The sequence below is a fragment of the Notolepis coatsorum genome (assembly GCF_963971535.1).
Source record: "Notolepis coatsorum genome assembly, chromosome: 18".
In the NCBI taxonomy this organism is placed as follows: Eukaryota; Metazoa; Chordata; class Actinopteri; order Aulopiformes; family Paralepididae; genus Notolepis; species Notolepis coatsorum.
In genome coordinates this window covers 10,009,304-10,036,755 of record NC_140182.1, presented here as the reverse complement: position 1 = coordinate 10,036,755, position 27,452 = coordinate 10,009,304, and the positions used below count along the sequence as shown (strand labels likewise).

Genomic DNA, 27,452 nt, shown 5'->3' with positions numbered 1-27,452 from the left:
TTTTTCCCCTTTTAAAAAAAAATCTTTTATTTTATTTTTTGCATACAGTCAACATATTCTTAAATAATAGCGCTGGGCGTACAGTCAACTTATTCTTAAATAATGGCGCTGCCCGAGGCTTAGTGGCAATGCACCTGTACTGTCGTACACCTGGCAGTAACAGGGAAAATGCATAAAACATCCATGGAACCTGATAAACAAGCTTAAAGCCAGGTAAATTTTTCAAGCACGACATGCAGTTTTGCCTTATTTGAATCGAACTCTATAAGCTTAGTACACACGTCACAAACTGCACGATGCAACACAGAGTGAGAGAGAGAGACCGAGAGAGACAGAGAGCGAGAGCGCAAGAGAGAGAGAGTGCGAGAGAGAGAGAGAGAGAGATCCATGGCGGTAACAGAATAGATTGCATTAAAAACTCACCCTAACGCAGAATCAGGTCCAAGAGGAAGGAGACGACCGTGGAGATGACAAAGTTCACCAGTCCCATGATATTGTCCCCCCCGTTGGGATGAACTTGGGAGTCTGTTCCTAGTTTATCTGCCACACGTTAGCACTCGATAACGTAGCTAACGCTAGCTAGCTATGTTAGCCAACGCTAGTTAGCTCTCCCTGCCTTTAGCTAAGCTACTAGCCGACATGGCTAGCCTGACTGAACGTTCTAACACGCAACAACTTTCATCTTCAGTCCATCTGCCGAACGTCCTCTTCGTCTTGGCATAACCTAATCACTATACTTGGTATTGATAAGCTTACGGCACGCAGCGTTATTTCTTCTGCTCCGATGCTGCACATTTGGTTTTCAAAAGTAGGATGCTCTTGTCCAAGACATCCACTCGCTCCCGTGGATAGCGCCGAATAGACCCCTTACCCAGGGACCGAAACTAAAGCCCGCCGCCCGCCAGGGGCGGTCTGTTTTTACCTTTGGCGCATGACACTTAGAGGGCTGCCCGCCGTGTGGCGTGTAGACGTGTAGTTCATAAGCAGGCCCCTAAAAATATTTGTATGCGAACGGTAAAAATCAATTACGCGCACGCTGTGCGAATACAGATTATAGCCTCTCTCGTCTTTTTTTTCCTCCGCTGCGAGATCGTTAAAAAACTACAAGTCCCACATTGCACTCAAGCCAACGGTCCAATCACAGTAGAGTGAAGTGACTGGTTTCATGGGAAATAAAGCAAATGACCAATCGGAAGCTCTCATTTTTCTTGTTTACTTCCTGAAACTCCGCGATCAGGGCTCTCGTTTTCCGAGACACCAACTTATTATAGTCTCTCTTACCAATAGCAATAGATTTTAGAACACCTAGATTTATCGATAGCAATAGTAATATAACGTTAATGCAACAAAACGAATGCCTTGCTTTGTTAATCATAACGTTGATGCAGTAGCGTATGTCGGTGTGTTGGCTGTAACGGACATGACAATAACATAACGTGTACACATTAAAATTGCGATAATCTATTCTAACATTTTCAAATCGATGCAGTTGAATTTCCCCCTTAGGATCGATGCATTGTTACACCCCTACACCAAAGTCACTGGCCCACTGTGTATCTGTGTGTATAATAACTTTGCTAGCGTTATCAACAGCAGAGGTGGGCAATGGGTCCAGCTGCAGCACCGGAGTGCAAGCGATGTGATGTAATTGGCAGACTCGACTGTCAATCAATGGTCTACCTGACACGCAAACTCAAACAATGTTTCTGTACTGGAGGTGTGATTGATTGATTGATTGAAAACTTTATTAACAGATTGCAGAATGGGTACAATACAGTACAGCTCAATACACACAATTGTTAAGGGGATGCAGACCAGAGAAAGACTTTCGTCTTGTTTACATCAGGGTCCCCCATTTCAATTAATCAGGAAAGTGTACAGTAGGAAAGTGTACAGTATTTCAATAGGCAACCCTGAAAGGATTATTTTTCTAGAAGAGCAACACAGCCAAAACAGACAGTGGAGCTGTTTGCAGATAGCAAGCATTTTGACTTATAATACAACTACAAGTATGATTATATAATATATATTTTATTTAAAAAAAAATTGTATATATAAAATATATATTGGCAGGTAAGAAATATGCTTGGCGGGTAGACTCTTTTTATCTACCCGCCACTGGCCGGTGAGTCAAAAAGTTAATTTCGCTCCCTGCCCGTACCTGTACCCCCTCCCCTCGTGGATAATACCGGTCTTCTTCACATCTCTCTACCGACTACCAGACCGACGCCAACCAGCTCCCCCTAGTGTTAGTCCTCCCACAATGCTTTGCACAAAAGTAAACGGGTCATTGAATGAAACCAATAGTATATCTGCGGAGCCGCAGAGCCCGGAACACTATTCTACAAACGTGTCTAATGTGAAATATATAAGCAAAACTAGATCTTAGGTCTGTGATGGAAAGTGAGTGTTAACATTAATTTTTTTTTTTTTGGCGAGCCCCCCCTTCTCGCGAGGCCCTGTGTGACCGCACTGCTCGCACGCCCCTAGCAGCGGCCCTGTGTGTGTGTTGGGGAGGACATATTGTGTCACTATTTAAATATTAATATTAAGTGTTCCTTTATTAATCCTCTTGTGGAAATTCATGTCATAGCAGCATGGGGCTACATGTAGGATAGGTAATAATAATAAATTAATATAACAAAGTGATAATGATAAGTGATCAGTAGTGAGTGGCAGGATTTAATCAGACAGTAGTAATAGTGATGATGGTAAACATGGTCCAAACTGTAGTAATACACTGCACCAGAGTCCCTGCAGTGTTTATTATTAAGAGTCAGATAGTCCTGTTAGGACTATCATTACTACTTGCACTTTATTTTATGTTCTATTATTACTACTACCTATCCTACCTGTACCCCCCCCCCCCCCCTCCATGCTGCTATGACACTTGAATTTCCCCAAGAGGATTAATAAACACTTGACTTATTATTGGACTGTACTCCTTCCTAAATTCTTCTCCCCCATCTCTCTCCCCCCTCATCTCTCTCCTCATCTCTCCCTCCTCTCCTCTCTCTCATCATCGCTCTTCTTATTTCTCCTCATCTCTCCCTCCTCACCCCTCTCTCCCTCCTCCACTCTCCTCATCTCTCTCCCTCATCTCCCTCCCTCCTCATCTCTCTTTCTCATCACCCCCTCGCCTCATCTCTCTCCCTCTCATCTCCTCCCCCTCCTAATCTTTCTCTCCATCTCTCTCCTCCCCCCTCCTCATAATCTCTCTCTCCTCTCCCTCCTCTCTTAATCTCTCCTCTCCCCCCTCATAATCTCTCTCTCCTCTCCTCCCCCCCCTCTCTTATCTCTCTCCCTCATCTCTCTCCTCATCTCTCACTCCTCTCTCTCCCTCTTCACCTCTCCTTCCTCTCTCCCCTCCCTCACCTCTCTTCTCTCTCTCCCTCCTCTCTCCCTCATCTCATCTCTCCTCTCCCTCCTCACTTCTCTCCCCCCTCTCCCTCCTATCTCGCTCTCTCCCTCCTCCCTCCTCCCTCCTCTCTTCTCTCTCTCCCTCCTCTCTCTCTCCTCTCTCCCTCCTTCCTCTCTCCCCTCTCATCTCTCCCTCCTCACTTCTCTCTCTCCCTCCTCCCTTCTCTCTCCTCTCTCCCTCCTCACCTCTCTCCCTCCTCTCTCCCTCCTCTCTTCTCTCTCCCTCCTTCGCTCTCCCTCCTCTCTCTTCTCTCTCTCCCTCCTCACCTCTCCTTCCTCCCCCCCCCCCCCCCCTCTCGTCAGCATGCTCCCCAAGGCCGTGAAGAGGCGGGTCCATGCTCTGAAGAGGCTACAGGTGCAGTGTGCCAACATAGAGGCCAAGTTCTACGACGAGGTCCACGAGCTGGAGAGGAAATACGCCGCCCTCTACCAGCCGCTCTTTGACAAGGTACTGGAGAAGTAATCAAGTACCACACCTTAGGGATGCCCTGATCACGTTTTTTGCTACCGATCACTGATTGTCGTGAGCCATATCGGCCGATGCCGATCGTTTTTGATTAAAAAAAAAAAAAAAAAAAAATTTTTTTTTATAAAATATATATATTATATAATTAGACTTGTACTTGTATTATCTGCGAGACATCGCCACCACGCAACAAGCTCCACTGTCTGTGTGTACTCGAGTAGCCTCCAGCTACGGCCAGGATTCTCCGGAGCTGCAGCTGGACCCTATAATTGAGTAGCCTCGAGCTACGGCCAGGATTCTCCTGCGCTGCAGCTGGACCCTATTGGTATAACGTTACTGTGGTCGTATCACATTCAACATGCCCTCAGCTCGAATACGCGTCGAATCAGTGTTATAAGACATTGATATCAATTCAGGAGCTATCTGTAGCTACTGCTAGCCGGATATGTAAGGGATAATGTATAGCTACAAGGTCATTGTCGCAAAATAATTGACCGACACAGAGTTTAAAATACAGAGGCGCCTCGCCGAGGTGTTTTAAACGTCAGTGAAGGTCAATTATTTTGCGACAATGATCGAGTATAGCTATACATTATCCCGCTTATTACATGGCTAACTTACTAACAATATACCTAATTCATTTTACATCGACTCGCAACACTGGTTCTGGGCTTCTGGCTCCGCTCGTCGCTCCGCCCCCTGTCATCGCCGGCAGCTTCGCCGGCGGCAGCACTGATGTCAGTGGGCTTGATTGCGAACAGCTGCGCACAGCGGTCATTATTGTGGGCTTGATTGCGAACAGCTGCGCACAGCGGTCATTATTGTGTGATAATTGACCGCTGCTAGGGGTAACGGAGCGCTATTGACCAATCACAAGCAAGCATTTCGGCGAATGTGAAAACGCCATGTAATAAATAACGTTAATATTTAGTATATTTTAGTTCAATGGGACATTTCGTTTTGAACAGTGAACTAACTTGCGCTAACGTGAGCTAACAGAGCTATCATACACGTCTCTACTAGACTATTGCTGGAGCATTTGTTGATATCATGAGCTATCAGTAGCTAGCCGGCTAGATACCGTTCGGTTAGACAATGCCTCATCATGTATTAAACTAAAAGTGAATAGTTGACTAGGTCATTTTGTAACGGTAGCTAACATTAGCTCATGGAGGTCCCGTTCCAATAGACTAGACTAGACCCGTGTTTACATGCGTGCGGGAGGGGCTGGACTCGAGAGCAGACGCGCAGCACTGTGTGCAGCTCCCGGTGTGATCGGTTTTGACGATCGGCGAAAATAAAGCATTATCACCGATTGCATATTTATACTGATTATCGGCCGATAGCGATCGGTGGCCGATCGATCGGGGCATCCCTACCACACCCCTAGGTACAGTTCAGACAGTAATCAAGTACCTGAATGAATGAAAACTTTATTTAACAGATTGCAGAATGGGTATAATACAGTACGGCTCAATACACACACTTGTTAAGGGGATGCAGACCAGAGAAAGACGTTTGTCTTGTTTACATCAGGGTCCCCCATTTTCAATTCATAGTGACATTTAGGACATACACAACATGCATGACATTTATAGTTTCTAGTCGCCGATTGCGAAAACATCTAGACACGGACACGTTATGACTAGTTGCAGTGTTTTATATTGTGTGACACAGAGGAGCCTCCCTGCACCGACCTGCTCCGTCTGGATGACGTCCCGGGCTCCTGTCAGCCTGTAGTTCTGGGCTGAGTCACACGTTGAGCAGGAGGCCATATAAGGATGTTTCTTTGAGCTTATTTCATTTCAGTACAGACAATAAGGTCTAGAGCCTCCTGTGTGTGACCTGTTGCCAGATACAGTAGGGAATGAATCCATAGGGAAGTATATTAAAACCTTATAATATAGTTAGTTTAAACGCACTTAAAACCTTATAATGGTGAGTTTAAACACACTCACAACCTTATGATGGTGAGTTTAAACACACTCACAACCTTATAATGGTGAGTTTAAACACACTCGCAACCTTATAATGGTGAGTTTAAACACACTCGCAACCTTATGATGGTGAGTTTAAGGAAGCTCCAATCCCTGCCCTGGTAATGACAAAATCACTATTCAATGCTTCAAGGCTTTGATCCTTGCCCTCGTAATCCATGACAAAATCACAATTCAATGCTTCAAGGTTTTGATCCTTGCCCTCGTAATCTATGACAAAATCACAATTCAATGCTTCAAAGCTTTGATCCCTGCCCTGGTAATCCATGACAGAATCACTATTCACTCATTAGAATCACTAATAAACCGTAAGAAAGCCTGTCCAACCTCATAACTAATTTACCCACCGCACTGAAACATTGATTATTTGATGATAATTACTTCTGAGACTTTGAAGCCCAGAAAATGGTAATCTGGATTTCCTGGACTTCCCTTAAACACTGAAGAAATATTAAAATCTTGACTTTGGCGTCTTGATTACCACGGCAGAGATCGAAGCTTCGAAGCGTTTCCACTCGAGCCTTACTTTTAGGTTATTTGCATTGCAAACCGCAAAAGATTTCAGACCCACTTATCTCCCTCTCTGCACTCGATGCATTGTCATGTGACCCTCTGGTCCTGATCCTGGATCAGTGTGGACGCAGCCTCGGTGCTAGACTAAACACCGCCTTAATGAGTAGCCAAATTGTTCCTCCATTCAGTCCTGGCTATTTCCAGAGCTGGTTACAAGAATTCAGCAGAGCTTAGCCACAGCTGTCTGCAGTGCGTGTGCATGTGCATGTGTGTGTGTGTGTGTGCGTGTGTGTGCGTGTGCGCGCGACTGTGCGTGTGCACATCTCTGTCAAAGATAGTTCTGCGAGGTAGTTAAAAATAATCCAGCTTTTATTTGATAGAAGCACTGTACTGCTGATGTGTGAAATATTCTGCGCTAATATTCCCAATTTCCTTCCTCGTCCGGGAGGCTCGGGTCTCTTTAACGGTGCTCTCTTGTGTCCCTGCAGAGACGAGATGTGGTGACGGGCACGGTGGAGCCCACGGACGAGGAGTGCGAGTGGCAGAGCGACCGGGAGGAAGAGGAGGACCTCGCTGTAAGTCCTCTGGAACCCCAGCCCCCTGGCACAAGAGTTCACAGAACTCTCTCCTGCCCCCTGTCTGCTAGGTCACTCTCTGCACCCTATCTGCCAGGTCACTCTGGCAAAGTAGATAAGATGGTTCTGTATTGACAGACATTGGTTTTGTGTCAGAACACACAATACTGCCTTACAAAAAAGAAAAACACAAGACAACCATGTTACAGCAGAGACAGGCATACAGACAAGACATCAGAGAGACAACCATGTTACAGCAGAGACAGACATACAGACAAGGCATCAGAGAGACAATCATGCTACAGCAGAGACAGACATACAGACAAGACATCAGAGAGACAACCATGTTACACAGAGACTGACAGAGACAACCATGTTACACAGAGACAGACATACAGACACAACATCAGAGAGACAACCATGTTACAGCAGAGACAGACACAGACAAGACATCAGAGAGACAACCATGTTACACAGAGACTGACAGAGACAACCATGTTACACAGAGACAGACATACAGACACAACATCAGAGAGACGACCATGTTACAGCAGAGACAGACATACAGACGCAACATCAGAGAGACGACCCCTTCCTTCCCAACTAACATCATTAATTTGAAGTGGCACAGTCCCATAAGTCCAAGGCTATTTTGTATATAGATGCAAGTCACACCTACTTTTCCTGTTGACTGGTAACAATACTATACTATACTATACTATACTATACTATACTATACTATACTATACTATACTATACTATACTATACTATACTATACAATAAGTAACTACCAGGGTGGAATTGACACAACCCCACCTGCCGAATGTGGGTCATTCTTGGTTGTTTTTGGCAAGTATATCCATTTCCAATTCAATCTTTATTTCAACTTGAAAAATCATTGGGCCTCATTCACGAAGCGATTTTTTCTTATTTCGTTCTTACCTGGGATTCAGCAATGTTTTCTTATTTTTTCTTTTCTCTCAGGCCAGACCTAATTTCTAAGAGTGGTCGAGAGCACCCTTGCCCAGATAACAAACTCTTACCCAGATGAGAGAGGGGGGGGGGGAGCCTACCATTGGCCAATTGACTTTTCTTATTTCTCTTAACAGACAGTTAACAAAAAGTATTGATGAATTGATGAAAAGAGTATCAGTGAATGAGGCCCATTGAGAGCGCAACCTCATTTACATGATGTCGAGCACACAAACACAATAAATACATGATAAATAGAATATACAATAAACAATACAATATACAGTAAGTGCAATCAAAGGAGACAAGTATTGAGCCTCAGAGTTTGTCGTGTGATGTTCCACGTGTCGGGAGCACAGAAGCTAACTGGATACAGATTTATTTGCCATAATATGCAACAAGTACGATGGAATTCTTAGTCTCCGTTTGCGCCACTACTGCATAAAGGAATAAAAAAGAAATAATTTACAGAATAAAAACTACAACTAAGTATAAGCAGACCACCATTTTCAGAGGGTTTATCGATGGCTAGTAAGACCGTGGCGGCTGGTGAGAGTGAACAAGCTGGTCACCGGCCTGTAGCGCCTCCTGCCCTGGTGACCACTGTCCAGGGAAGTGACTGTCCTGTTATACACCAACCCGCCTGTAGGAGGAGCTAAAGAAGAAGGCTGCAGTGGAGGAGAAGAAGAAGGAGGACGCCCCCCCAGAGGAAGATCCCAAAGGCATCCCCGATTTCTGGCTGACCATCTTCAAGAGTGTGGACATGCTCAGTGACTTGTTACAGGTACGTTGTGAAAAAGAAGGAGATTACTTTATTGTCAATTTACACAATGATTTGTCTCCCTCCTGGTTACACACACAGTCCTCATATCCCTCCTAGTTACACACAGTCCTCATATCCCTCCTAGTTACACAAACAGTCCTCATATCCCTCCTAGTTACACACAGTCCTCATGTCCCTCCTAGTTACACACAGTCCTCATATCCCTCCTAGTTACACACAGTCCTCATATCCCTCCTAGTTACACACAGTCCTCATATCCCTCCTAGTTACACACAGTCCTCATATCCCTCCTAGTTACACACAGTCCTCATATCCCTCCTAGTTACACACACACAGTCCTCATATCCCTCCTAGTTACACACAGTCCTCATATCCCTCCTAGTTACACACAGTCCTCATATCCCTCCTAGTTACACACAGTCCTCATATCCCTCCTAGTTACACACACACAGTCCTCATATCCCTCCTAGTTACACACACACAGTCCTCATATCCCTCCTAGTTACACACACACAGTCCTCATGTCCCTCCTAGTTACACACAGTCCTCATATCCCTCCTAGTTACACACAGTCCTCATATACCTCCTAGTTACACACAGTCCTCATATCCCTCCTAGTTACACACAGTCCTCATATCCCTCCTAGTTACACACAGTCCTCATATCCCTCCTAGTTACACACAGTCCTCATATCCCTCCTAGTTACACACAGTCCTCATATCCCTCCTAGTTACACACAGTCCTCATATCCCTCCTAGTTACACACAGTCCTCATATCCCTCCTAGTTACACACAGTCCTCATATCCCTCCTAGTTACACACAGTCCTCATATCCCTCCTAGTTACACACAGTCCTCATATCCCTCCTAGTTACACACACATGTCCCTCCTAGGTCCCTCCTAGTTACACACATTCCCACAAATCCATTTCATCAGAGGTTGGAGCACAGGGTCGCCTGCACTGCAGCGTCCCCTGGAGCAGTTCTGGGGTTCATTGCCTTTGCTCAAGGGCACTTAGGCAGAGATGGCGCCCTCTTCTCTTGAACCTCCGATCACAACTGTTGCAGAGGGAAGCGAGGGTTGTGACGGGCCGATCAAGAAAAGAGGGTGTGGTTAGAGAGAGGTCTCAGCCCGTCACCTCTTCACCACCGCCTGACTCGTCGCGTGTTGAACAGGAATGTTCTGCTCTCATGACACACCTCCTCCACAGGAACACGACGAGGCGATCCTGAAGCACCTGAAGGACATCCAAGTGAAGTTCTCCGAGCCCGGACAGCCAATGGTCAGTGGCAGCATGGATGGCTTGTGTGTATACAGACCAATCGGGCCAGATGAATCAACTAGAGCTATTTAATTTTTCATTTGAAAGCTTTATTTAAACTCGACAGGCAACTTGAGGTTTCCCTCATTTACAGTTAGGTTGAGTGTTCATACAGGAATAAGAACAAAAAAGGCATATAAAATCACACGGCATATACAATCATAACAATTAGTCAAGTAAGGATAACGATAAATTAAAACATGTACAACTTGATTGACAAAGGTTGTAGATCAAGGTTTTAAACTCCGCAACAGAGGGGAGAATCTCAAGCTTTAAGGACTGTTGGAGTTCATGCCATGAGCTAGAGGGGCATCATAGCAAAATGCAGATTTACCCTGTTCAGAGAAAACTCAAGTGACCTCAAGGACCAGCCAGTCACTAGAACGGGTTCCATAGGTTCCAACATTCCATTCCAATAATGATCTAGTATAAGGAGGTACAGAGGTTTCAGACCATATAGACCAGGGGTCTCAAACTCGCCGGCCAATTGCGGCCCGCTGGATGATATTTTGCAAACAAATATATGCAGTACAAATATACATTTATTTTTGGGGGAAAAAATAAACTTGAAATATTTTCACTGTGCTCCTAAATATTTTTGGGTGCTCCTAAATTTCTTTGTGTGCTCCTAAATTTTTTCATTTAGGTGCACATGTGCTCCTTGGGGAAAAGTTTAGCGTAGAGCCCTGCATTCTCTGATGCATACATAATAAAATAATGTATGACTGAAGTGATGGAGACCATGTTTGAAGGCAAACAAAAGCAAATCCTCCTCAGATAGCACAGCAACCAGAATAACTTAAATACTGGCTGATGATTTGATTAAACAGCTTTGTGATAGAATAAAAAAAAAATGCACAGTGCATTTCCATAGCTGTGGATGAGTCCACTGACACCACTGAGAATGCTCAGTTGCTGGTGTTTGTGAGAAGATTGGATCAGTTGTACTTTTTTTTTTGAATACTTGAAACCCTTTTTTTGTGGAATATTTAATGCGGCCCAGCCTCACCCAGACTCTACCTCCAGTGGCCCCCAGGTAAATTGAGTTTGAGACTCCTGATATAGACACAACGGGTCTTGTGTAGTTATTAGTCAGATTTGGTCTGCATAAGCAATATTGCAAAGGAACTACAAATAAACAACCATTCTGACATGTCTAATGGAGTCAGTGACTGCGGGGAGAATGTATATAAATTGCTTTATTTATGTATATATTTTTAAAAGGTGCTATAGATAACATTCAGCCACTTGATGTCGCACTAGAGCACCAACATGTCATTTATGGGAAGTAGGGAGGGGAGGTTGAGTGCTTTTCTTCTACCATCTTTAACACATTGGTCATAGAGTCAACCTCTACTGTCTTTAACTATGAATGAACACACCACTCTAACTTACCATCTTTAGATAATAAACTTTGAACATTGTTCCTCTGAAAATGTCAAACAGACTTGTATGGTTCTTCGTCTGAGGTACTGGAATAATGCATTCGTATTTTCTGAATGTTGACTCGCAGATTAGTCAACGAAAACAAGTCTAGATTCTTTACGTTTACAAATGTAACGATAGTCTTTAGCAACGCTGTGTGTTGAGTGGCATGTTTTCTTGTTCCTCCCCCTCAGAGTTTCACACTAGAGTTCCACTTCGAGTCCAATGGCTTCTTCAACAACACCGTCCTCACTAAAGTCTACAAGATGAAGTCAGAGCCAGACACTGCAGACCCCTTCTCCTTTGAGGGGCCAGAGATCATCGACTGTGAAGGGTGAGCTCTCTCTCTCTCTGTCTGTCTCTCTCATATATACATACCTGCTATATACCTACTTATACACCTCCATACAACTCTGCATGATAGCATGTACAATAATGCTATATATATATTTATTCTTACTTATATATATATATATAGGTCTGTACATACCGGCATATAACGTTTGTTACATATCTGTATACTATATCTGTACATATCCCATATCTACTCGCACTGCTGGCCAGTATGACCGTGGGGTGTAAAGGTACATGTATCCGTATCGTTTCAGTGTGTACCGTACCGTATCGTACTGAACGAATACAATGGCATCGGCTGTGAGCTCCCCTCTGTGGCCTCCATTTATGCCACACAAATCAGGCGGAAAGGGGAGAAGGTGATCAGGGACCCTTCTCACCCTGCTTACAACCTCTTTAACCCCCTTCCCTCTGGCAGAAGACTCCAAAGTCTCAGGTGCAGGACATCCCGTTTTAAAAACCGTACATATCCCGAGGCTGTCCGTCACCTGAACTCAAGTACAAATGTTCAGGCACTTTGCACAACAAGGGCTAGCACCAGCCGACATGCACTTTAAGGCAATATGCACTTTAAACTGGAACACTTGAGCAATTTATTTTAGGTACTGTTGAATTTTTTCTTTTGAATTGTTTGTGTAAAACTTTTATTGTGGGTATTGTATTGCATGTATTCTTGTGTTTTTTATTGTATGTTTTTATAATGTCTGTACTGTATGTGGCACCAAGACAAATCCCAATCAACCATGGTTGAAATGGCAATAAAGTTTTCTATTCTATTCTATGTTAACCACTAACGACCGCCCACCGGGGGCGGTTTTTCTCACAATCTACTGGTAATATAATTATTATTATTTTTATTTTATTTTTTTAAAGTCTATTATTAATTTCAATATAGAATATTTGTTGACAGCCCTACAAGTACAATTAGTTACTGCACACTACATCACCCCTGAGTGGAACATGGAAAGCCAAACTTTCCCCCACTGTACCGAAACCCCGTACCGAACAGTGACTTCAAAACCGAGGTACCTACCGTACCGTGGTCTTTGTGTACCGTTACACCCCATAGTGTCTTTATACCAGTATAGACTGTAATGTAGTGGTCTCTCCTCTCGTCTGGTCTCTCTCAGGTGTCAGATAGACTGTAATGTAGTGGTCTCTCCTCTGGTCTCTCTCAGGTGACAGATAGACTGTAATGTAGTGGTCTCTCCTGGTCTCTCAGGTGTCAGATAGACTGTAATGTAGTGGTCTCCTCTCATCTAGTCTCTCTCAGGTGTCAGATAGACTGTAATGTAGTGGTCTCTCCTCTTGTCTGGTCTCTCTCTCAGGTGTCAGATAGACTGTAATGTAGTGGTCTCTCCTCTGGTCTGGTCTCTCTCAGGTGTCAGATAGACTGTAATGTAGTGGTCTCTCCTCTGGTCTGGTCTCTCTCAGGTGTCCGACTGTAATGTAGTGGTCTCTCCTCTGGTCTGGTCTCCTCTCTCAGGTGTCAGATAGACTAATGTAGTGGTCTCTCCTCTCGTCTGGTCTCTCTCAGGTGTCAGATAGACTAATGTAGTGGTCTCTCCTCTCGTCTGGTCTCTCAGGTGTCAGATAGACCGTAATGTAGTGGTCTCTCCTCTCGTCTGGTCTCTCAGGTGTCAGATAGACTTTAATGTAGTGGTCTCTCCTCTGGTCTGGTCTCTCTCTCAGGTGTCAGATAGACTGGCACAAGGGGAAAGACGTGACGGTGAAGACCATCAAGAAGAAGCAGAAGCATAAAGGTCGCGGCACGGTGAGAACCGTCACCAAGCAGGTCCCCAACGACTCCTTCTTCAACTTCTTCAACCCCGTCAAAGGTGAGGCTCACACACACACGCATACATATACACACCAATACACATACACACATATACATAGGTTGGGTACCGTTCACATTTGAACCGATACCGGTACCCAACGGTACCTTTTTTTTTCTGTACTTTAGTCTCTAAAAATGTAATCTACCTACCTCGGTTGTAAAAAAAAAAACAATTAAATAAAAAAGAAAGTGTCCTTAATAAATAATTTGATGTTTGAACAATTTGTTAATATATATAACACATATCTTTAAATAAAAAATTATGTTTTACAAAACAAGTATAAAACTATTAAACAAACCACTCTAGCAGCAATGAACTATCGTGCTGAACTAAAAGGTGCACATCTATATATTTAAATAAATATACCTGAATATGTCGATGCCTCAGTGTCGTTGTCTGCATCTAGCTTTGTAAAGTGTAACCACACTTGCGACCGTTTTCGGCTTGCCATCGCCCCGACTGCTTTGTTGTTGAATCAAGTCAAATCCTAGGTAAGCGTGTATTGTGCGCGTGAACGTTGGCGTGAACGTGCGGCACACTTCATAGGTTTCATTTCGCGGTAAACGAAACGTTGACGTCATCGGACTTAAACAAAATGTAATAATACGTTTTTGCATTACCGAAATTTGGCACCGGTGGATCTCACGTGATTCGGTCGATACCCTTAAAAGTACCGGATTCGGTCCCCATCCCTACCTATACACTGAGCAACTCGACGGAGAAATAATCATCAGCTCACAGTAAAATCAGTAAAAAGAATTCCTATCACCTAGGGGTGCACCGATATATCGGTCGGGTATCGGTATCGGCCGATCCTTGTTGACTGCTATCGGCCTATCGGCCGATAAGCTCAAATGTGCCGATAGCAGTCGCCGATAAATACCCATCAATTTGTGTAGCGTCAAAAGGCAAAAAAAAAAAGTTCACTCCCGCGATCTACCTGCACAACGCCCGCCGTCCCCCCCACACACACACAATCTACTGCATCAAAGTAACTATTTATGATTAACAAGGCATTCGTTTTGTGGCATTAGCGTTATATAGTTAGTGTTACACGGACAATAACATCAGCATATTATTATTACCCATAGCAGCAAGGCATTACTCCGAGTCCGTTCATTAGCTCGGTTCCATTCCGTTGCTCATTCCGTACCCAACTACACATTCTGCAATCTGTTAATAAAGTTTTCAACCAGACAAATGTATAGAAAGGCTTTGTTTTATTATAACATTTGTTGCAGTAAAATCATTATGTCTCATTTGGTCATGCGTGGAGCGCCGGTCGGCGGGCCGAGCAGCTAACGTAGCTACGTTATTAGCTATTAGATGCAAGACTAACGTTACTGGTGAAAATGTGATTTGCGTTGGAATACTCCTTTGTCAACTTGCTGTACTTTGCTTGCAGGTCTGCAGTCATTATTGCTGCATTATGAATAGCCGCAACTTTAGCCAAGGTAACGTTATGGCTAAACCTTTAACAATAGTTAACGCTAGCTTTCGGTTAGCTGTTCAATGCTATTAATAACAACTCCCCGTCAACACCCTCTCTCGGGAAGATGGCATTTAAGAAAGTATCTGCTGTTAAAATGAAGTGTTACACGTTCAATAACAAGCATATTATTTACCCGAAGATAGCAGTAAACAAGGCATTACTCCGTTAGTACGTTCATAGCTCGGTTCCATTCCGTTGCTCATTCCGTACCCAACTACACATTCTGCAATCTGTTAATAAAGTTTTCAACCAGACAAATGTATAGAAAGGCTTTGTTTTATTATAACATTTGTTGCAGTAAAATCATTATGTCTCATTTGGTCATGCGTGGAGCGCCGGTAGCTACGTTAAGTGTGTTCTGCTCTCGCAAACAGAACATGCCCGGAAGTAGAAAAATTTATAAACGCTTGCCGATTGGTGGTAAGGACAGCAGGAGGTGGGTGCTAGCGGTCACCGGTGTGGCGTAATTGGCCGAATCGACTGTCAATCAAAATGGTTCCATTGCATTGGTTGAAAGCTCTGGTTGAGAGAATAGTATCCTGCTGCAGGCCGCAAGAATGGTTCCATTGCATTGGTTGAAAGCTCTGGTTGAGAAAATAGTATCCCTCTGCAGGCCGCAAGACGATACTGGGAGAGAGATAGTGATACCATAAACATATTTCTTGATGTTTCCTTTTTTTAAGTAAGTAAAGAGGCCTACAAATACAAACATACACATACAAATATACAGTAGTTTCATTAAAAAAAATTAAAAATTAAAATTTTTTTTTTTTTTTTTTTTTTTTTTTTTTTACAAATACTTATATACAAATATACAAATATCGGTATCGGTATCGGCCGATAGTGTTAGTTGAACAATCGGTATCGGTATCGGCGGCCAATTTTCATATCGGTGCATCACCAGCTGATACATGTTTGCTGATGTATATCTGCTCATCGGACCAATACAGATGTATGAAGAAATCACACTGATATATCATGCGTTCCTACTTTTATTCAAGGTGTGTTACAACTTATGGCACTCACTCACTCACTCACTCACTCACTCACTCACTCACTCACTCACTCACTCACTCACTCACTCACTCACTCACTCACTCACTCACTCACTCACTCACTCACTCACTCAACTCACTCAACTCACTCACTCAACTCAACTCACTCACTCAGAATCAGAACGGTCTTTATTGCAAAGTAGTTTACACATACAAGGAATTTGGTTTGGTGCAACATTAGCGGACAGACTATTACGGTAGAATAAAATAAAAGGTAGAACAAGATAAAATGGAATATAAAGTAATTAAAATAGAAGTACAATAGAATAATAAAATAAAATGGGCCAGGACTGTACAGTTGTGCACGATGTGGTTGACTATTTACACTAATTAGACTTGTTCACTTGTTTCTTGTTGCTTTGACTATGCTATCTGTTCTTGGTACGGAGGTCTGACCAACGTTTTAAAAGATAAGTTACAGGTTTCCCACAACAAACTCATCTGATTAACTCTAGGACTATAGCCTCCAGAGCACATGTGGGCAAACAACACTTCCAGTTGCTGGGCTGACTCCCTCTGGAAGCCAGGTCCGTTCAACTTCAGCTCAACATAGTTCACAACATTTATAATAATAGGGCCCCCTCTTATCTCACAAATTATTTTCAGTGGAACAGGGACATGCATACCCTTAACACCTGAGCCAACATTGCTGACCTGTGTATTCCAAGGTTCAAAACAAATATGGGCAAATGTTCTTTTAAATTCTGGGGAGCCACAAATTGTAATTTGCTACCTTCACAGCTAAAATGCATCAGTAGCCGACTCAATTTTAAGAAAAAAGTCAAATCATGGCTCCTTGACAATATCAAAAACTAGATTTTAAAATGCATGAAAATGTTGTCTTGTACATTGTTGTCTGTGGCTACGTTTGTACTGCATTTAAAATGTTCATGTCTATGTAGTTTGTCAAATAGTTATTTGTGGTCATGTTTTGTATTGCTTGTCTGTCTGAGACCAAGGACCACAATGGAAATAAGTCTTGACTTTTTTGTGTAGCATCCTTGACGTTTTTCTGGAATCTTGTTTTTTTTTTTTTTAATGTCTAATCAAATCAAATCAGAATAACAATACCGTGAGATGGAATATTTAAGAGATTAGTGTTCCTTTATTAATCCCCTTGGGGCAATTCAAGTGTCATAGCAACATGGGGGGTGGGGGGTACAGGTAGGATAGGTAGTAATAATAATGGAACAAAGTGCAAAGTATTAATGATAATATTGATAACAGTAGTAGTGAGTGACCAGCAGGTGGCGACATACTCCTTGGGATGCCTGGGTGCGGCCAGTCTCTCTGTGGGAGGAATGTGCAGTGGCTACAAAGTATCATGAACACAACTTTTATCTTGGTCTGCAGTGGCTACAAAGTATCTCATGAACACAACTTTTACCTTGGTCTGCAGTGGCTACAAAGTATCTTATCATGAACACAACCCTTACCTTAACCCTCGACCTCACTACCAGTGGACCTTTAAACAGAATTCCCCCCTCAGGTTGTATTCTTTTTCCAAAACAACTTAGGAGGTTGTAAATGTGTGTCTTGTTTATAATAAACAGAAAAAAGAAATAACACACATCCTCCGTTCCTTGGTGCTGAGCCAAACTGTAAAAACAGTAATGCATAAAACAAAACGGGGCTCAGCAACTCACTTGATGCTCCGAGGTGTTTTTAATTGACAAAATAACAGCAGTAACGTCAGTAGTACTGCTGTTATTTTGTCAATTAAAACACCTTGGAGCATCAAGTGAGTTGAGAGCCCCGCTTTGTTTCTTGTTTTTAATAACCCACACATTACTGGAGAGGTTAGGTTAATTTCTGAGATCCAGGAGTTCCTCTCACCCTTTGTTTTGACTGAGAATGGATTACCCAAATTACTGATTGATCCAGGTCATGTCGAGCCTGGAAGTCGGGCATCTCGCACGTCACTTGAATGCTTTCATCCAGTTAATAATCAAACACAACCTGTTTTTAGGGTAAGGGGTGTGGGTGCAGGAGGAAATGGTTCAAATGTGGGCTCCAGGTATTGACTGTCGATGCTACATACCCTACTACATGGTCCCTAATGGCACCACGACCCAACATGTAGATAGATGGATGCTACATACCCTACCACCTGGCGCCCACAACCCAATCTGTAGATAGATGGATGCTACATACCCTACCACCTGGCCCCCACAACCCAACATGTAGATAGATGGATGCTACATACCCTACCACATGGCCCCCACAACCCAACCTGTAGATAGATGGATGCTACATACCCTACCACCTGGCGCCCACAACCCAATCTGTAGATAGATGGATGCTACATACCCTACCACCTGGCGCCCACAACCCAACCTGTACATAGATGGATGCTACATACCCTACCACCTGGCGCCCACAACCCAACCTGTACATAGATGGATGCTACATACCCTACCACCTGGCGCCCACAACCCAACCTGTACATAGATGGATGCTACATACCCTACCACCTGGCGCCCACAACCCAACCTGTACATAGATGGATGCTACATACCCTACCACCTGGCGCCCACAACCCAACCTGTAGATAGATGGATGCTACATACCCTACCACCTGGCGCCCACAACCCAACATGTAGATAGATAGATGCTACATTATCCTACTACATGGTCCCTAATGACACCACAACCCAACCTGTAGATCAGGGGTAGGCAACCCTAGGCACGCGTGCCTGCATAGGCACAGGGGGCAGCAAAAAAAAAAAAATTATTTAATTTATTTTTTATTTAATATTTTTTTTTTGCTTTGAAATATTATAGTGAACTATTTTGCACTGTTGTCGCATTTATCTTGTTGAAATCCTCCCACAGGTTCTTTTTACTTCCACATATTTAATTGAGACCCTTTATTTGTTTATTATTTCAATTTAGCTGGAAATACATTGCGACATCATTCAGTAACATTTGCAGAGCCTTATAACAAAAACATTATTACGGGTCACCATTGTGACCAGTGGGATTAATCAACTAATTGTATTATTTATTTTTCTATTTCATTGAACATTGCACATGTTAAAAGCAATTTTTTTACTCAAAATGTGAGTATTACCAAGTCAACTTGTGTTCTTAAAACAATGACAATAAACATAGTTTTATTAGGTTGAAATAATGTGGTTGTGTACTTATTTTTCTGTTAACTTATTATGGATTGAAAACTGAAAACCTTAATGCACAGTAACTGAACTCAATATTTTTAAGTTCTGGTAACTAATAATTTTTTTTTACAGTGTAGTCTTGCGATCAATCAAAACGTATTTACACGATATACCTTACATTCACCCTCCATTCACATCCTGGTGTTCTCCTGGTGTTCTCCATTAGGCCTGTAGGTGGAGCTATGACAGCACACGTACAGTACACACACCGATGGTGTGTGATGTGTCCAAAAATGAATGGGCAAATGTGAGTGAAATGGTCGCACTGTATGCAGCTGTTTGTCTGCATTGCATTCCCCCCCCCCCCCCCCCCAACTCAGATTTAGGGTTGATACAACCATCATAATAATATTGTTAATAATAACAATAACAATAATGATGTAATAATGTAAAAATTATCATAAAAAATACCTGATTATGAGAAAAAAAAATACGATGCATGGAATATTGTTGAGGCACACTAGTTACAACTATATTTCAAACAGGCACTCCATGTCAAAAAGGTTGCTGACCCCTGCTGTAGATAGATGGATGCTACGTACCCTACCACATGGCCCCTAATATGACACCACAACCCAACATGTAGATAGATGGATGCTACATTATCCTACTACATGGTCCCTAATGACACCACAACCCAACCTGTAGATGAATGGATGCTACATACCCTACCACATGACCCCTGAATAGAACTGTAGCCTATAAGTAAGAACTCATATATTTAATTTTTACTTGTAACTGTTTGCTCTATAAACAAAGTGGTGAATAATAGTCATAGTAAGTTTGCGGGGGCAACATCCCCTGTGACTAATTGAGTCAAAGGATCAGTCATATATAGTCCACCTCTAATGGACCATTGAATCAGCCTTCCTGTATAGTCAGTCTTCCTGTCCAAACATGCCCAGGCATAGTTCCCACAGCTTCCCCATCTCTCATTGGCTGAGCAGATGTCGAGTCTTTCGGCCCATTTGTCAGACATTGGTAGAATGCCCTGATTTCTCACATCCCAGAGACATGATGTGATTGGTTGATATAAATAGCTCCATTGTCGAGATTCGTTCAGGTGTGTCGCCCTGGGGTGGCGCTTAAAAGAGTCAGTTGGTGATTCAGCCGCGTCGGTGTGGGGCGGGGGGGGGTCTGCTTTAGTGGAAGTATAGGGAGGGTGTAGTCTGACGTAGCTTTGGACCCGCCCGCGAGGTCCACCCGTATAGGGATTTATCATTTGGAAAATGGATTATTGGCTATTGTAACAATTCTGCCTCATGAATATTGAAAAGCGTTCCATTTATGCACAGATTGAGTTCCCTTCTTCTATCACTAACATTATTGTTTTAAGCATTTTTGGTTGAAATAAAATTTGGTGATTTTCTTTTATGATTAATTGTGAATATTTTCACGTTGAGCTATAGATTGTGAATGAATAGCCACAGAACGGTACACCATGTAAATGTTAATGCTTTATTTGTTTTAAAACGAGACGATTTAGAAATGGGGAAAATACATTGCATTGGACAGAGGGTGGAACACGGAAAAACGGCAACCACTACACCTCCCTATAGTGTAGTCAGTGTGTCCGATGGAAGAGAGAGTGAGAGAGTATGACATGGTGCAACAAGACACGAGCCAAGCTGTGCCATGTTTGCCAGTTACACGTTACATGCAGCAGGCCGTTAGTTCTAGAGTCGACTCATGATGGATCACAGGATCCTTCCACAGGACGATGTGAGGGTTTTAACATGTGTCCACACCGCTACATAACCTCTTCCCGTTACCTCCTCTGGTTCCGTTTAGAAGTTAATGGAGGGGGTGTCTGTTTCCAGCAAACTAGCCTTAACCGTGATTCCGTCATGTGGGACACAACAAGAGTGCATCATGGAATGCCGCTCAGCCTGCTGCTGCTTCCACTGCGGAGAAAGTGTGTCAGTGTGTCTCCGTCACTCCTTCCCTGCCTCTGTCTCACGCTGACTTGTGTGTGTGAAGTGGGAGATGATGCGTCTGCTTGCGTAGTTGGCCGGTCACTGTCATTGTCACGAAGCTGTAATGACACATGGGATAGTAAATCGAGATGTTCCCACATAAACAAGTTGTAATTTCTGTTAGATTTTAAAAGTCATCATCGGCCCAAGGAATATTACTCATCTCATGTTGCAATTGACCTGTCAAGCTCCGCCCCCTCTTTTCTTGATCCTCCAATCGCAACTGTTGCTCAGAGGGTTTGAGATGTGAGCTACAGCTCATCTGGCTTCACAGTGAAGGTTTTCCTCAGTTTAAAACTATAGTCCAGTGGTTCTCAACCTTCTGGGTTTGTGACCTAAAATCAGAGGGATGTTTGTTCACGGCCCCCTACACAAGATACTTTAATGCCACAAGACTATGGCTGGTGGTAATTGTTTGCGGTACAGCATGTTAGTTAAGCACTGGGACATCAACATGAAACATCAAACGCCCCCCCCCCCCCCCCCCCTCAAAATCCCCACAATAAATACATAAATACATACAGGACGGTCACATATAAACAAGTGTCAATTAAATTCATGTTCAGTTCGGATGCTTGCCCGCTTGCAAGCATAGACGGCATGGCCTACTTTGACACTAAATAATCATTTATATTTTCCCTTTAATTACTGATTTGTATGATGATGACTGGGCTTTATACTTCAAATATTCACTTTCACAGGAGAAGAAAAGCATCTATACCAAAGTTTATACACATTATAAAGTGTGCACCATTGGCTTGGGAGATGGAGCTAATCTGCTAATCAGATTATACACATTATAAAGTGTGCAACAGTGGCTCAGGAGGCAGAGCGCTCATCTGCTAATCAGAAGGTTCCCGGTTCTATTCCAGGCCCCTCCCTGGAGTGTCCTTGAGCAAGACACTTAACCCCTAACTGCTCCCGATGAGCAGGTTGGCACCTTGCATGGTCGGTCGCCTCCGCCGTCGGTGTGTGAGTGAATGGGTGAATGTGAGGCATAATTTGTAAAGCGCTTTGGATGAAAGCTGTTCTATAAATACAGTTGTGTGTGTATGTGTATCGTTCTGTTGGAGAACCACTCCTCTATACAGCTGCTGTCGTTAGGGATTGGTACAGAATCCGGTACTTTTAAGGGTATCGACCGAATCACGTCGGTACTACCGAGTACAGATTCACGTGAGATCCACCGGTGCCACATTGCGGTACTGTAAAAAAATAAGATTATGTCCGATGACGTCAACGTTTCGTTTACCACTAAACGAAACCTATGAAGTGTGCCTCACGTCAACGTTCGCGCGACACAATACACGCTGACCTAGGATTTGACTTGATTCAACAACAAAGCAGTCGGGGCGATGGCAAGCCGAAAACGGTCGCAAGTGTGGTTACACTTTACAAAGCTAGATGCAGACAACGCTCGCTGCAATATTATATATATATATATTAACATTGTTCTAAATAAATAATAATGATAATAAATCATTTGGACTCATTTTGGTAGATTACATTTTTTTAGACTAAACTACAGAAAAAGGGTACCGTCGGGTACCGGTATCGATTCACACAGGTACCAGTATCTGTTCAAATGTGAACGGTACCCAAACCCTATAGCTGTCGTAGGACTGAGACGTTTCCAGACGTTAACTGGACCCTCTGATGATAACGTCATGTTCTGCTTTCTCTTCCAGTTTCACCAGACGGAGAGATGGTGAGTAATATTTACTTTACACTTCATTGCATGACGACACACATCCTGTGTCACTCTGACGCTGCTTGCTCCATTTGTGTATTTGAATCTGATGAGCGGGTAGCTGATGAGGTGTAGGGAGAGGCCTCGGTAAACAAGTACTTGTTTCATTACCACCTACTTGATGAGCGGTTCAAGTTTCTCAAGATTCTTTATTAGTTGTCATAGTAAAAAAAAAAATACAGAATACTTTTCCATTAAATGCTTTTTTCTGTATGAACTCCTGGGAGTGTGCTAGATACAAATAAGATAAAATGTATAAAATAGAAAGTCAAAAGTATGTAAACAAAAAGTGTTGAGTCAATATACAATAGTCAAAAAAGAGTAACAGTGAGTTACAGTACAATACAGTATACAGTACAATGCAGAAATGGGATGAGGTTAGCTGATGAGGTGTTTGATTGATTGAAAACTTTATTAACAGATTGCAGAATGGGTACAGTACAGCTCAATACATACATATTGTTAAGGGGATGCAGACCAGAGAAAGACTTTCGTCTTGTTTACATCAGGGTCCCCCATTTTTAATTCAGTGTAAGGAGGGGCTTCAGTAAACAAGTACTTGTTTCATTACCACCTACTTGATGAGCGGTCAGCTGATGAGCTGTAAGGAGGGGTCGGTAGAGTTGGGTACCGTTCACACTGGTGTTAGAGACGTCCCTCATCTGGGTAGAGCCATATGAAATCCGTTTTATTTTTTTCCAAATTCCATTTAATTTTTTTCCAAATTCCCTTTTTTTCCGTTTTAATATTTCAGAATTCTGTATTTTGCTTTGTACGCTCATTTTACCATCAGAAATAGTGTCTAATAAGTGGGAATGAATAAATGTCCACAATTTAATAAGATATAACAGTCCATTTAATAGGGCTGTCTTAAATACTTCGAAGCTTCATTCATTTATTTCATTCGAATATGAAAATAAAATCTGATTAAAAAAAAAAAAATAAAAATAAAAAGGTATATATATTTTTGCAAAATCAACTCTGCCTCTCTTTGTTAACTACAACAAGCAATGCCGTTTGTTATTTAAGATGAGGTCGGACTCGGCACTGACAGATTTGTGTTCATTGTGCTGCTTTTATGAAGCCTCAAATGACTGCTTACAATATTTCATGAAAGCAAAGTGTTTTGTTTGTCTAAGATTTAAAAAGGTTTAAACTTTACAGCACTGACAAAGTTGAACAAAGTGCTGTACAAGTCCCACAACATAAAAAGTAAAAAAAATAAATTATAATTTTTTTTTTTTATAGTTGATTCCATTTTTATTGCTCAATTCCGCGATTCCGTCCGCGATTCCGTGATCGCGGATTCCATATGGCTCTACATCTGGGCCTCACAGCTACAAGTGAATCCATGTCAAGTCAGCTTTATTTATATAGCACATTTACAATGACTACAAGCCAACCAAGGTGCTTTACAGGTAGGACATGATAATAAAAAAACACATACAATGCAGTAACAAATAAAATACACAAATTACAGAAAAAGGTGTAGTACACTTAAGAAAACAAGAGCAAAGTGCAATATAAAAGAGACAAGAAAATGGCTAAAAAGTCCAGAGTAACAGCAAAGTGTATATTCGGTAAGAATAAATATATATGTACGGTATACAGCATTATTGTACATGTTATCATACAGAGTTATATGGGTTATATGCAGGTGTATAAATAGATATAGAAGGATTATATTGCAGGTATATTGAGACAGATGTGGATATGCGGTGAATATATAAATATATATATATATACGTATATATAGAGCACTATTGTACACTATGCTATCATACAACATGTGGTGTGTTTCCTCTTTCCTAGGACGAGGACTCGGAGTTCACCTTAGCCACAGACTTTGAAATCGGCCATTTCTTCCGTGAGAGGATAGTTCCCAGAGCGGTGCTGTACTTCACTGGGGAGGCCCTGGAGGATGATGAGAGTGTGAGTGTTCTGATCCGTCATACACACACAGACACTAGTGATGTGACGATTCATCGATTTGCATCGGTGCGCCGGCATACACGTTCACGGTGCGAGTGCACCGGTGGAATTAGTGCGCATCGGAAAAATGTCAGGCTGAACTCGCGATGCATCTTGTTGTAGCGTCTTTGCATCGGTCAAAAACCGATGCATTTATATAATTTCCTCTCATCCACTTGTCAGCAGTGCACTGTGACTGCACACACACACAGCAGATACTATTGCTTTGCTACTACATAAGGCGAGAGCCGCGTCACAGTTATCAACAAACAGTGGAAGTCGAGGAGACATGCTAACGCTAGTAGCCTCTGGCTAACGCCAGTTAGCCGTTCAGCTAACGCTAAACTAGTGTCTAACTAACTAACTAAAGTGACTATGCAACACCAGTGCCATTAGTGGGGGGGGGGGTATATTGAAGACGCTTGACAACAGTGGTTCAAAGATAACTTCACATTTATTGGTTATTCGTTTCTTAATTATATCGCTTCATGCAATCCATCCAGCCTGGCTCCGTGTTGTTGACATAATGCGGCTACGGTCGGAAAGTATAGACTCATCCTAGTGACCTAGTCTAGTGTGTGACATCATCAACTGTCGACGGCAGCTCAGACGGGGAGGGGCTCTCTCTCTCTCTCTCTCTCTCTCTCTCTCTCTCTCTCTCTCTCTCGTGTGTTTTTAGCTAAAGTGGATAGAAAAGACAGTTTATGCAAAAGTCTTCTTAGGCACACAAGAGTTTTTATATAAATTGTCTTACAGTAGATTATTTTATTTTTAATAATAATATAAGCTGCATATAAGGAATACAACCAAATCCTCTGTCATACCATAAAATTGTATCATTATTTTGCATCGTGTTGAATCGCATCGTATCGCCCCGAATCGCATTATGTTGAATCAAATCGTATCGAATCGTATCGTATCTCAACAGGGGGTGAATCGTATCGCATCGCATCACCCGGTGCTTCAAATGTATCGTTAATGTATCGTATCGTTGGCACCGTATCGAGATGCGCATCGCATCGGCCTCAGTGAGGAGATGCACATCCCTAACAGACACGCACACACAGAGACACACACACACAGAGACAGACGCACACACAGACTCGACACACAGACACACACACACTCAGACTCAGAGACACACACACCGAGACACACAGACACAGAGACACACAGACAGAGACACACACACACACAGACACATAGACACACACACAGACAGAGACACACAGACACGAGACACATACATACACACAGACAGAGACACATAGACACACACACAGACAGAGACACACAGAAACCGAGACACATACACACACACAGAGAGACATACACACACACATACACACACACAGACAGAGACACATGGACACCGAGACATACACACAGACACAAGACACATACACTCACACACTAGGGCTGAGCCCAAACGTTCGGACCTGCGTTCGTTACGTTGGCGTTGGAATCTTAATTAATGGGTTCGAACCTCCGCTTTTTTTTCGATTTCAGTTTTTTATATATATTTTTTAATTTATTTTACACTAAAAATATATTTCAAAATGTGATATCAGAAGATCACAGTACTATGTTGTGTTTACAATCATTTGAAAGTCACGTGCGAACACAGGTCACAACAACACAGTCTAGTCGGAGGAGGACGGGTCCCCGTCATACATTATCAAGAAATGAATCAATCATGCACAAAAAGAGAGTTGAGTGACCTCTCAACCTCACCCGTCTTATTTAATAATACAACGTTTTCGAATGGACGTTTGGATTAAACCAAGTGTAATGCAGTGATGCTGAACTTCCCAGCGGAACACAAGTTACTTAACGTTACACGGGTATGTTATGCACGTTAATTAAGCTATGCAGCCCTTTAGCTTGCTAACGTTAAGATAGCAGGAGCCGTCGGCCAACAAGGATGTTGTTTCAATAAATGGATTCACAAAATTCACTCTGTTCTCTGATGTTCTCCAGGCTCTGAGTTCACACCTCTCACACTCTTATTTTCTTCTGTTTCAGTTTGAAGAGGAGGAGCTGGAAGAGGGAGATGAAGAGGTTGGTTGCTTTCCTTGTTTGTTTGTTGACAGAATGTGGAGGGGTGGGAGGGGTGGGCGCCTGAGTGGTTATGAGTCCTAGTCGTTGCTATAGTGACTCCTACTGGTCGGTCGGGGCGCCTGTTCAGCAGGGAGGGGGATCTGGGGGAAATAGCGTGAACCCAGAACCCAGTGAAACTCCTCGCTGTCAGGTGAAAATAAGCGGCTGGCGACTCCACATGTATCAGAGGAGGCATGTGGTAGTCTACACCCTCCTCAGACCGACAGTAGGGCAGCATGTGGTGGTCTACACCCTCCCCA

The 27,452-nt window shown here is 42.8% G+C and overlaps 1 protein-coding gene across 7 annotated transcripts in view; it reads left to right on the top strand.

Moving 5' to 3' along the window:
* nap1l4a (nucleosome assembly protein 1-like 4a) overlaps nucleotides 1–27,452 on the top strand; it is a 43,509-nt gene that overhangs the window by 5,322 nt on the left and 10,735 nt on the right. For all 7 annotated transcript variants that reach the window (XR_014620753.1, XR_014620754.1, XR_014620755.1 and 4 more), the window contains exons 4-12: nucleotides 3,724–3,868; nucleotides 6,885–6,971; nucleotides 8,594–8,728; nucleotides 9,939–10,010; nucleotides 11,669–11,808; nucleotides 13,521–13,666; nucleotides 23,060–23,079; nucleotides 24,934–25,053; nucleotides 27,118–27,153. Coding sequence is in view for 3 of the 7 variants with exons in the window: in XM_084335564.1 (XP_084191690.1) it covers nucleotides 3,724–3,868; nucleotides 6,885–6,971; nucleotides 8,594–8,728; nucleotides 9,939–10,010; nucleotides 11,669–11,808; nucleotides 13,521–13,666; nucleotides 23,060–23,079; nucleotides 24,934–25,053; nucleotides 27,118–27,153 (901 nt within the window). In the remaining 4 variants the exon portion in view is untranslated. The remainder of the gene's footprint in view (nucleotides 1–3,723; nucleotides 3,869–6,884; nucleotides 6,972–8,593; nucleotides 8,729–9,938; nucleotides 10,011–11,668; nucleotides 11,809–13,520; nucleotides 13,667–23,059; nucleotides 23,080–24,933; nucleotides 25,054–27,117; nucleotides 27,154–27,452) is intronic.